The following is a 13,293-nucleotide window of genomic DNA, read 5'->3' on the forward strand; positions in this document are numbered from 1 at the left end:
TAAGATGCGGGTTTTCAAAAGATATGCATGATTTACCAAAATACCATGAATACGCAAAACCGTTTCAAAAGCTTCCGCAATAAACGAGATTTTTGAATTAATAAGTTTTAAAGTGAATACTTTTTGATAGTGATGAAAATTTTAAAATCATTTTATAGTTCATACAAAGAGGCTAAATAAACATTGGGCTTTTCAAACGATTTCATGCTTTACGAAAAACACTTCAATGTGACATCATCGGATTCGGCCATAATGTCCAGGTCGGGTTTGGAGTGTTACATTTAGTTGTATCAGAGCCGAGTTGCAAAACTGGGCTGTGGATTTTGGGCTTTTACAAAAATGTGGAAATTTTAACAGAATTGTTTCAAATGGTTTAAAGTGATTGATATAATTTGGAAATATTTTATTGAATGAGTAGTATATCGAGTCTCTGCGTCGATCTTGTAAGTCTTCTAACTGTTTATACTGAAATGTTATTACTGATACTACTTAGGGTAGTAAAAACTATACCAAAACTCTCTAGTTAGAGTAAAGTACGTACCGTAGTGAGACTGCGAACTGCAAAATCAAACTTTGAGATAGTATTGTTCATAAGATATCTGTAATAAATACTGGAACAATAAATTGACTGGCATAAAACTGTTAATACAGACTAAGCGCATTCGATATTGAGCACCCGAAGTACTCGTGGAAGAGGCTACGAGAGAGGTCATAGGAGTGCTCGAGCTGAGTCTTCGTCAGCTGGACACCAGCCTAATGAGGAAGCTAGAGAGGCACCAGCTTCACCTATGACTGGGACGGGGTCTCAAAATTGAGTGGCTGGGGATGGCGCATTGTCCCAAGAGATGTTGAGGATTTTGGAAAGGGTCGCTGGGCCTACTATTGGCATTGTAGGCCGTGGGTCGGTTACAGAACGACTCAGGTCTAATGGGGTTGAGATATTCAGGGGTATTGCTGGAGTGACCCCTAGTGTGGCTGAATATTGGATCAAGGCCATAGAGAAGATCATGGATGACCTCGACTGCACCCCCCAAAAGAAACTAAAAGGTACAGTATCACTGCTGAGAGACGAGGCTTACCAGTGGTGGCTTACTGTCAAAGAGGGCACTCAAGCCGATCGTTTGACCTGTGAGTTTATCAAGACTACTTTCCAAGATAAATATGTTTGTTCTAGCTATGTGGATGGCCGTAGGAGGGAATTTTTGAATTTAACTCATGGAGATAAGACAGTGGCTGAGTATAAAGCTGAATTTTTGCGACTTAGCCGTTATGCGCGGGGGATGGTGGCAACTGAATATGAGCGCTACATTCGTTTCGAAGACGGCCTCAAAGATAGTCTACAGGTTTTAATAGCTCCACAAAGGGAGTGAGATTTTGTTGCTTTGGTGGAAAAAGTGAAGATCGCCAAGGATGTGAAGCGCACTGAGCACCAGGACCGCGAAAAGGAAAGGGGTAGGAACAAGAGGGATTCAGAGCCCTTGAGTTCATTAATGAGGCCTAAGAAAAAGCCCAGAATTGATGGGCCGATCAGAGTTGAGGCCCCTATTGCTGTTATTGGACCGCAGCCCTGTGCTGATTGTGGGAGGCGTCATCAAGGCGAGTGCTGGCGAAGGATTGGGACATGTTTTAGGTTCAGATCTTTGGAGCACCGTATCAGAGATTGTCCATAGAGGCCTGATCAGATGCAAGCTACTAGTACGGATACTGTTCAGCAGGTATCGAGAGGCCATGGTCAGACCAAGGGTGGAAATGGTTTGGGCCGTGGTCGTGGAGTGGAGGGTAGAGGTGCTGGTTATACTGAGGCAAGGCAGCCAGCATTGGCTTATGCTGCACATCACTGAGAGGACGGAGATGACCCAAATGTTGATGCGGGTACGTTATTTATCCATAATGTACCTTAGTCTGCACTGAATGATGTTGGGTCTATGCATTCCTATATGACATGTACTGTACTTGAAACCTCAGATTAAATGTGGTAGTGTTTTGGAATTAGAGTGCGCGGCGAAGTGTAGTCTGTGTTTTCTGACTGATCTGATAATTGGAAATTTCGGGGACGAAATTTCTTTAATGAGGGGTGAGTTATAACTCCCCTAAGTTTGGGCCTAGTAGTATTAGGTCTTGAGTGTAGGTGTAGTTAGGAGACTGCACATAAATATTTAGTTGTGCAAGAAAGTGACACAAATACATGCTTGCCTTAGTGGTTAAGTGTTCTGGGAAGTGTCTGGGAAGTCATGGGTTCAAGCCTCGGCTTCCACAAAATTTTGCCTTTTAAGGATAAAACCCCTACCTTTGGCCAGTAGGGTTATAAGTTTATTTTGGTAAAAACATGATAGAATGGGCTTGCTGGTCTAGTGGATAGTGGCGTGTGAAGTGTGCTAGTGGTCTGAGGTTTGAATCCCTGCTTCCGTAAATGGAGATTATTTTTGCTGGTGGCCTTGGGAGGAAGTTGTGTTTAACCAAAACACCAAGAGTTTAAATAGATTTGAATGGGGTTGTTGTTAGTCGAATTTTAAGATATGGATGGGAGGAAATTAAGGAGAAAATCAAGCAAGTTCGAATTTGGAGAAGAGTCTTGTCGGGTTACTCTAACACTTAGTGTTTCGGTTGTGTAGGGATCTTGGGGGAGGTGTTTAGTGTGTGGAAGGCTGAACAAAATTGGGGAGTTCTTTTGGGGTAAAATTTGGCTACGTATTGGTAATTAGTCATTTTATTTTGGGATTTAGCCAAATTATGGTTTTGCTCACTCTTTGTTTTCTGAAGCCAATTTTTGCTAGGAAGTCTTTAAGTATCGGCTGTTTCTGGCTAGTGCTTTTGGGTACTTTCATTTTGGGACTATCTCAGTTGCTGTTCTTCTCCTTTTACTCTTTGACAACTATTTTCCCTTGATACCTTTAATAGTCGAATAACCTATTTTCTTTTCTCTCTCTGACCCTTTCAGTTTTTAGCCTTAGTCTTGATTGAATCTCTCCTTCTTCTCGTCATTTGAGTTATTGGTAAGGGTAAGTACAATCGCTTCATTATTACTTTTCTAGCCAAATCTCTATTCGTTTTACTGCCAAGTTTTGGCTTTCCCCTTCTCTTTCTCTTTGGGGCCGAATGTATGCTTTTCATCTAAATATCTTATGATCTGTCTAATCTTGCCAGGAGTGTGTATTCTATTATGGAATTTAGGCCAATTATTCTTCTCATTACAAGCTGTCTATTCACTTTTGGGGTAAGTGCTTTAAATGAGATGTGTTTTTATTGGACTTTAAATACTTATGAATCGATCGAATGTTTCTTATGAAGGTCGAATTTTTAGAGTGGTACGTTGGCATTAAGTCAGCAAGGATCTGCGATTATTGGTTTGGTAAGTGACAGTGGATCAAACGGATCCTTTTTGATAATGTGGTATGGATTAACGATAGTTTTAGACTAATGAGGGATTGTTTTTAATCATAGGTCCATTGATCTCAGAAGCGTTTCGGTTACAACCCCATAACAGGTGTGTGTAACATTGTCATTGGATGTGAAACTGCAAAGGCTGAAAAGTCGAAAAGCCAAAAGGCTGAAAAGCCAGAAAAGTGGGTTGATGACACCACACAGGCATGTGGGCACTCGTGTGGCAAGTTGTGTGACAAAAAAGGGTCGTGTGGTTGACGAGATGGCCATGAGCGTCTTCATTGGCCGAAACAATACTGGCCCATTTTAGGCCAAACTGGGCCATGTAGGCCCAATACGTGGGCCCCACACGAAATCAATCATATAAAAGTTTGGTTACTATTGGGCTAGGGTATGTAAACGACATGGCTAAGGCCAATTTGGACTATGTGGGCCATACGAGCGTGTGGGCCCACATGGGCCCTCAATATAGGCTGTGGGCCCATTATTATCGATTGACTGTTAAAGTTGCACGAGTCGCCCAAGACGACTGTGGACCTACTGTTGGGTAGTAAGTGTACCTGGACCCTTATTTTTGGTAAGTTGATTGTTTTACCCTTATGTGATGTATGACTGTTCATGTCATTTTTACTGTATGTACATTTATATCTTGTTGCATTGTATGGGGTGGGATATATGATTTTGGAGGAAGTGTACTGAAAGGCTATAAGCCTATTACTGGCAGCTCTGCTGCAAATACTGTTTTAGTGTCATAACTAGTACGACTTGGTGTGTAGGGTTGGGTGGGTCGATTTTATCCCCACATGGTGTGTAGGGCTGGTACGGAGATGGTGTGTAGCAGATGGATTAGGTAGGATTCTGTGTTTGCATACTGTACTGAAATGGGCTATGGCCTAGGCTACCATCGACATCTTGTAATGGGCTCAGCCTGCATCATTATTACTATCGAAAGAGGGCTAAGACCCCTAATTGAAACTGAGGGCTTAGGCCTAAATTGTGTTTACTCTTATTTTATGCTTTTTTTTTTGGGATTTCACACACTGAGTTTTCATAAACCCACCCATCTGTTAACTGTGCAGGAAATCCCTAGGCTTAGACGGATCGAAGCGACGGAGGACTCAGAGGTGGCCACTCGAAGAAATTTCTTTTAAAATTATAATTAGATTTTATTTTGGGTTTCATTATGTAATAAGGCCTCTACAATTTTTTTAATTTTGGGGGTTTATTTATTTTTTATTTATATCTGCTAGTAGTAGGATGCGAATTTTCAAAAGATATGCATGATTTACCAAAATATCACGAATACACAAAACCATTTCAAAAGCTTCTGCGATAAACGAGATTTTTGAATTAATAATTTTTAAAGTGAATACTTTTTGATAGTGACACAAATTTTAAAATCATTTTTTAGTTCATACAAAGAGGCTAAATAAACATTGGGCTTTTCAAACGATTTCACGTTTTACAAAAAACACTTCAATGTGACATCGCCAGATTCGGCCATAATGTCCAGGCCGGGTTTGGGATGTTACTTTCTTAACTTAGTATATTTAATTAATTCTATCTAAGGAGAATGGAACTTAAGCGGGACAGCTCTGACCCTTCCAACCTTCCCTGAGAATTAATTTAATGTAATTTATTGAGAAGAAATTTTCTAATTAAGATTTAAAATTTTTTTTTAGTTTCATTTGTTTTGTTTAAATTTTAAATTTTTATGTTAATAAAGGGGGTCAATTTTGGCCCAAGTACTAATCAGTTCTTTTAATAAGATATAGTCTGAATTTGAGGCCCAAGACAGCAAAAAGAGGGAAAACTCTACACCTATTGCCGCCACTTCTATTGCTTGCTGCCCAAGTAACTCTAATGTAGCTAAGTTTTTGCTATATGTTGCCCTAATTTTTCCCTATATAAACCCCTCTTCATTCTACTATTTTTCATATGTCTCAAAGCTATTTGCTTAAACCCTAAAAATCCTTAAACTTATCTCTTGTGCCGTCAACCTCAAATCCCAAAAAAACCCTAATTCTCCTCCCCTTTTGTCGAAATCTCCTATAACTGCTGCAAAGAGATCCCCAGAGCATCAACGTCACTACTGTACGTTACCTCCACTGCAGCAACCTTTTCACCATCACAAAATTTTTACTCTTAGCAAGTTCTACCCACTTGCCAATTTTTCTTCTTTTCCTGTAAGCAGAACTTTGCTGAATTTTCGGGAAAACACCATGTCTCGCAGAAGAACTAAATCATCGAAGACTACTTTTGAAAACCCAATTGTGATTGATGAAGAAGTGAAGGAGAGATTTGATTCAATTTTCAAGCATTAACCTATGATGCCAGAAAAAGGTTTTAATTTGAAGAGTAATGATTCGATGGTTGTCCCTGTGCCAATTAGAAAGACAATCAATGCTCTCAAATGGGAACAATTTTGTGATGCTTGTTTGCCTCCCAATGATGAAATAGTTCAAGAGTTCTATGCAAGTTTGACCACACAAGATGCTACTGAGTTCATCGTTCGGAAGAAAAAGGTACCTCTTACTTCTAAGTCCATAAATGATTTGTTTAACCTACCTGATGTTGAAGAAGATGAGTAATACCCTATGATGAACAACATCAATTAGGATTTTCTTCAACAAGTATTAGGTGTTGTGACAAATCCGGGATCGCAATGGATTATAAGAAAGTACGGGAGCCATTCTTGTCGAAAGGAATACTTAAAACTAGTAGCAAAGGTATGGTTTTATTTTGTTCGCTATAGTTTTATGTCTATCTCACATAGTTCCACCATCTCGATGGAACAAATTTTCTTGTTATATGCCATCTTGACAGAAAAGTCCATTAATGCTGGGAAAATTATTCTAAAGGAGATTTATGATTATGCTAAAAAGAAGACAGGAAGTGCTTATTTCCCACCATTAATCACTTCACTTTGCTTAAGGGCTCGTATTAAAACACAAGCGAATTTGAAGTTTCAATATGTCCAAGGGTGCATTACAAGTCATGATCTTGAAAGCTTAGTAGAGAAGGTGCATGAGCTAAATCAAAATGAGCAAGAAGAACCAACTGAGCCAAATACTAAGAAGTCAACAAATGAAACTGAAACTGAATCAGTCACAACCACTGAAGAAGAAGTATCTGATAAGGAACCAAACAGTCCTAAACCAGTTGAAGGATCTAAAAACCTTGAACAAGGGTTGAGCCAGAAGAAGAACCAGTCAAGCTACGTGTTGAACTTAAATATACAACTCCCATGACAACTTTTGCAAGTACTTCAAGGAAATCAGAGTTGTCAATGTTGATGGATATGTGCAAGTTCATGCACAATCAATAACAAACTTACTGGAAATATGCAAAAATTAGAGATGATTCGATTTGAAATACTTTTAAGAATATCTCTAAAACTTTTGTTCCTAAGTTCCCAGATGCTATCTTTGTAGACATGGATGGAAGATACTGATTATACAATCGGAGAAGGAGCTAAAGAAGACAAGGGGAATGAGTCAGAAAAATAAAAGGGGGGTTCTTGTCTTTTTACTTATTTGTGTTAGGTCTTTAGGAATTTATTCTTTAGTAACTAGGATTTAATTTCTGCAAAATAAAACATATCAAGACTGAATAAAAGCTTTTTTAAAAAGAAAAAGACTAAGTGATGTGGTAATGGGAATGAACATGTCTAGGATTGGATTATGAGGAAATACTTGGTATTTAAGCAGTCTTAATGACTCACCTCTCTTTCTTTTTAACCCTACCTGGTGTTTAGTTTTCATTCATTACTTTGTTCTTGCAATGAAGACATTGCTTCTTTTTAAAGGGGGGTAAGGCAAATAATTGCTCAAAATCTTTAAAAATTTCAAGTATGTTTCAATCATTTCTTTCATGAGTATGTTTAAATAAATGAATGTTTAGGGAAATTCTTTGTTAATGAGATAGCTTGTATGCGAGCATGAATGATGATTTTATTTGAGTGATTGTATGTTATCATGAAGAATGGAATGATTGTATAATCTTGTTTGCCATGAAAACTTAGTTTCTTTTAAGATTAGATATGCATGAAGGTTTATATCTTTAGAATTGACTTAGTAACTTTCTTGAGGCAAAATCCTAGGAGACATAAAAATCTAAAATGATATAGGCACTATTTCTTTGGATCGTTTGAGCCTTTTCAAGCCCACCTTATGATATTACAATGAACCTACATTACAAGCCATATCTCCATCTTTTGAAGTTACCTTACTTTTGTGCACCCGTCTTAACTAAAGTTGTCTTGGTAAATGACATTTGAGGAAATTTTCAAAGGATGTACTTGTTCATGCTTATAAAAAAAATGAAGAAAAGTTTGCTCGATTTCCACAAAGAAAAATGTATGAGTATGAGTTCAAAATAAGTTTGGGGGTATTCTAAAGGTTCATTTAAAGAAAAAGGTTGTATTTCGAAAAATCCAAGACAAAATTAAAGGTTAAGATTTTTGAAACCGAAATGTCTCATCTCTTAAAATCCCTACCTCTAACTTAGCCCCATTACAACCTTATAAAAGACTATTGATTTGATGATTATGTCGTCTACATTAGTGGAAAGGGAGTTCTAAGTTCAACATATGAAGACCATAAATAAACCTTATGATTGTTTTACTTGATTGAGGAGAAATTATGTTGAATGAATAATATTATCTATGGTTGTGACATATATACATACTATGATTCATGTTGGCATATCTTGAAACTTAGTATAAAATTTTCAAAATGTTTGTGTATGATTTACTTGTTAATAAAGAAGATCTATGAGCATGAATTTATTAATACATGATTATGGGCCAAGGATTGATGCTACTTACACTTTTAGTAATTTTTGCTTTAGCGAAACCTTGTGCTGTGCATGAACATTACTCGGGACGAGCAATGATTTAAGTTTGGGGGTGTGTAAACTGAAAAATATATAGGATTTTTCCTATATAATTCATCACCTTTTTACTTAAATTTGTTGTTAAAACCAAGTAATTGCTTAATAAATTAATGAAATATATGAAAATATGAAATTGGGACATAGAAATTATTAAAATGTGATTTTATGCTTTATTATATAGTTTTCATGCAGAAAATGGCTTCTTTTATATTAATTTGAGCATATTATATTTTCAAAGCATAAAGTGGGCCATGCATGATTAAATTAAAAATTAAATAATAAAATATAAAGCTATATTTAATAATTTATTTTAATATGTTTCATTAATAAATTGGGTTTTAATTAATTAAGTAAATTGATTAATTAAAGTGGTTGAATTACATTCTTTGGTCCTCTAAATTATCTACTACTGTTGGACAGGTCTAAGAGCTTTATGTTGATCACAAAACCATCCAAATGGAGGACCAAATCAACCCAAAATTCAGCTGTATGTGGATGTTCATAAATCAAATTTTGGTTTAATTACACAAGGTCCTTGAAGAGTTGAAGAAATCAGAGATTTACCCGGAGATTTGCAATTGATCGAGTCCTAATCCTGATGATGTTGTGGCACTTAAATCAAGCAAAAATTAGGAACATTTCCACAAATCATGGCTGGACACCCTTGGATGAATTTGAAAAAGATTGACACTCCTATTTTTAGCAAACAAGCTCCCTTGCCTCACCTATAAATATGACCCCATTTCTCATTTTTCTAATCACCCCCATCCTTCAATCATCCCTCACCCACTCATTCATCATTCTCTCCTTTCTGAACTCTCTTAGCCCTCATGTCTATCATCATCTTTGCATAAATATTTTTAGCAAATTAGCCTCTCAAACAGCCCTTGGTCGACCATGTAACACCCCTCACCCATATCCGACGCCGAGATAAGGTTTCGAGACATTACCGGAATTTCACGTTCATAAACATATTAAATCGAGTCACCAAGTTGCTCTCAAATTTAAAACTTTTAAATTATGTACATCTTGTCCCTTAAACAGGTCTTCGAGACCTAAAACATACCTAGAAACAATGCGGGACAAAACTGAGAACATTTGATAAACTTTGGGCACCTTGGAAAATTTCCCTTACTTTGAAGTGTCACACGCTCTTGTGGCTTGGAACACGCCCATGCAGTCACCCTGTGCCCAATACTTGAGCATTCTGTTAAATTTACACGGCCAAGACACACGCCCGTGTGTCTATCCCGTGTTCATTTAATAGACTTACAATTTTAGATGCAGGGGACGCACAGCCATGCCACACGCCCATGGGAGTGACCCGTGTGTTAGACACGGACTAGATACACGCTCGTGTGTCCAGCCGTGTGGACTTTAATAGGCTATTTTCCAAGACTTTAGTCACCCCTTTTTAACACTTATACTTAACGGTTATTAAAAAAAAAGTAAAACATGATCATACTTATACTTAACTATTATTAAAAACAAAGTAAAACATGATCATACTCTCATGAATGATCTTTGTAAAAATTTATTGCATGGAAACCTCATATCATTGGTTTTATACATGCTACATTTTCCCATCTTGTATTAGTGGGTTGTCATAATACTTTAATACATTCAAGATTGGCTCGTTCTTGTGACTCATTGCCAATTAGAATTCAACCATCGCACATAATTATAAACTTGCATGGAAATTTTGTATGTCTTAGCCTACTTCAAAACAAGCTGATCTCTATGGCCATAAACAAAAAGATAGGTTTATCTTTACAAGCCTTCATTTGGCAAATCAAACGACACCTATAACAAAATACTCAAAAGACCTATACATGCCATTGAACAATTTAGAAATGTCTTTATACCAAAGCCGGTCTATTTGATAGTATGCTGACTTTCCAACCGTTTTCCAATCTTTACGAGTCCTCAAGCTCTGTGAGACAGGGAAAAGAGAGGGGTAAGCATTTTTCATGCTTAGTAAGCTCGAATAACCGAAAAATAAACTTACCAAGTAATTAGCATGCAATCAAATTGTGCAATAAATTCAATGAGCATAGGATGGTTTCCCTATCACTTACACTCAATCAATGAGTTAGTCACATAACAATGCACTATGAAAGTTATCTTAGATGAGCTTATCATTCAACATCTCATTTTTATATATATATATCACATAAATCTCGTTGGGTTTTTAGGAAATCTCGATGGAATACCCATTAACCGTTAATTCGTATGAATGACCGTTTCAGATATGCACTCTCGCGAACCTCACATCATATGGCGGGATTACCATTCTAGGCTAAATCCCCCATTTTATGAACTCATAAGGTGATGTCGGAATTACCAGTCCAGGCTAAATCCATTATAACGACAAACACCTTTATCGAGCTTGGATCTGAATTACCAGTCCAGGCTAAATTTAGATCCTAACCGGATTACCCGTCCGGTCTAAATCCATAATGCACACATATTCTTAAGGAGGCTCGACCATTCGAAAAAACACTCGTCCGGGCTAGATCCTTTTATAAATGAGATCAACAGATTACCTGTCCGGGCTAAATCCTTACTGCAACACATGTAGGACCTCATTACACATGTCAATCATGGTTTATCCATCGAATTCCCTTTTTAACCTCAACCGAGACATTTATCACAATATATACTTAAACATGCATTTCATAGAATTTCATGTTATTAATAAATGCAATCATCATGCATTCATAAATCATATAATTAGGCGCATTGAGTGTTTACTTTAAGTTATCTGAATTTCCCTGGTATTCGTTTCGGTTTCGTGTTTCGATTATTCCAAAACCTTTTGTTTTCTTTGATCGACCTCCGAAATTTATTCCTCGGGGTCTATAACAATAAAAATAGATCATTAACCATCCACATTATACATTTCAAGTCTAAATTCCACCCTCGGTCTAAATGACTGTTTTGCCCCTAACCTTTCATATTTTTACGATTTAGTCCCTAAGCTCATATAATGAAACGCATGCAATTTCTACCTTACTCAAGCCTAGCAAAACACTTTTCCCTCTTATGGTAGCCCACATTTCCATTATTTTCACATTTCTACCACACATTTTACAACTTTTGCAAAAAGGTCCCTTTAGGGGTTTTTCATGAAAATCACCTAGGAAAAATTGTTTAACACACCTCAAACTTTCATAGTCCTTCATAAAACATCAAAATACAAGTAACTTATGCATGGGTAAATTTTTAAACATGAACCCTAGCATGAAATATGGGTAGAAATTGAGAGATTAAGCTATCGGGATCTCAAAATTACAAAGAACATTAAAAATGGGGCTTAGGAGCACTTACTATTGAGCTTGAAAAGCTTGAAAACCCTAACTATGGTGGCTTGGGAATTTCGGCTAGACAAGGGAGAAGAATGACTGATTTTTGCCTTCTTTTTCCTATTTTATTTCATTAATATGCCAAATGACCAAAATGCCCTTAAGCACTTTCTTTGAAATTTCATCCATGCAAACCCATTTTTGTCTAAAAACTTAGAAATTGGGAAAACTGCTCTCCAAGACCTTCTAATTTATAATCTAAAGCAATTTCATACAAATTACTTCTAGAATCCAAGTTTTACAATTTTATTCAATTTAGTCCCTAATTTCCAATTGGACACCTTCCTCAAAGAATTTCTTCATGAAACATTAACACATGCATATTCTCACATTTGAAGCCTCATAATAATCATAAAATAAATATTTTGATGTCAGATTTTTGGTCCCGAAACCACTATTCTGACTAGGACCTATTATGGGATGTTACATTTCTCCCCTCTTAGGGACTTTCGTCCTCGAAAGTCTTACCAGTAAACAGGTTCGGATATTGGTTTCTCATGGTTTCTTCTGCCTCCCATGTTGCCTCTTTTACATCATGTCGATTCCATAAAACCTTTACTAAAGCCACATCTTTATTCCTCAACTGTTTAACCTCTCGAGCCAATATCTTAACCGGTTCCTCTCCATAAGTCATGTCCGGACGAATTTCAATCTCAGTTGGCGAAATCATGTGAGAGGGGTCTGATCGGTATTGACTTAACATAGATACGTGGAACACATCTTGAATCTTTTCCAGTTCAGGTGGCAATGCCAAGCGATAGGCTAACAGTCCAACTCTTTCAGTGATCTCGTATGATCCGATAAACCGCGAACTCAGTTTGCCTTTTTGGCCAAATCTCAACACCCTTTTTCATGGAGATACTTTCAAGAATACTCTATCTCCAATTTGGAACTCAATTTCTTTTCTTTTCAGATAAGCATATGACTTTTGCCTATCCGATGCCACTTTTAGACAATCTCGTATCACTTTAACTTTCTCTTTAGTTTCCTTAATCAGATCAACTCCATGAATTTGATTTTCTTTAAGTTCTGTCCAGTACAATGGAGTTCGGCACTTCCTGCAATATAAGGCCTCATAAGGTGCTATCTTCAAACTCGTCTGAAAACTGTTGTTGTAGGCGAATTCTACTAGCGGCAAATATTTTTCCTAGCTACCCTGAAATTCGAGGATGCAACATAGCAACATATCCTCAAGAATCTGAATCATCCGCTCAAACTGACCATCTGTCTGAGGGTGAAAAGCTGTACTAAAACTTAACTTCGTACCCAAGGCTTCTTGTAATTTCTTCCAGAATCTCGAAATGAATCTCGGGTTTCTGTCTGAAATAATCGACAGTGGTACCCCATGCAATCTTACAATCTTAGAAATGTACAAGTCGGCCAATCTATTGAGGGAGTAATCTGTCCTCACCGGAATAAAATGAGCCAACTTCATCAATTTATCTACTACGACCCATACGACATCTTTCTTCTTTGGAGTCAAGGGTAATCCTATCACGAAATCTATGGTAACTCTGTCCCACTTCCATTCGGGGACCATCACAGGCTGTAACAACCCTGAAGGCACTTGATGTTTAGCTTTAACTTGCTGACATACCAGGCATTCAAATACAAATTCATAAATATCTCTTTTCATGCCGTTCCACCAGTA

The 13,293-nt window shown here is 37.2% G+C and overlaps 1 protein-coding gene across 1 annotated transcript; it reads left to right on the forward strand.

Annotated features, from left to right (window-relative positions):
- The first annotated feature begins 845 nt into the window (after positions 1 to 845).
- LOC108485162 (uncharacterized) lies at positions 846 to 1,670 on the forward strand. The gene is made up of 2 exons (XM_017789006.1): positions 846 to 1,343; positions 1,401 to 1,670. Exons 1-2 carry the CDS (start codon positions 846 to 848, stop codon positions 1,668 to 1,670), a joined length of 768 nt encoding a protein of 255 aa, XP_017644495.1.
- The last annotated feature ends 11,623 nt before the right edge of the window (positions 1,671 to 13,293 follow it).

Source organism: Gossypium arboreum, chromosome 6 (genome assembly GCF_025698485.1).
Source record: "Gossypium arboreum isolate Shixiya-1 chromosome 6, ASM2569848v2, whole genome shotgun sequence".
Lineage (NCBI taxonomy): Eukaryota > Viridiplantae > Streptophyta > Magnoliopsida > Malvales > Malvaceae > Gossypium > Gossypium arboreum.

Coding starts and splice junctions, on each gene's coding strand:
- LOC108485162 (XM_017789006.1), top strand. CDS start 846: ATGTTGAGGATTTTGGAAAGGGTCGCTGGGCCTACTATTGGCATTGTA. Junction 1,344..1,400: donor GCCTCAAAGATAGTCTACAG/GTTTTAATAGCT, acceptor GAAAAAGTGAAG/ATCGCCAAGGATGTGAAGCG.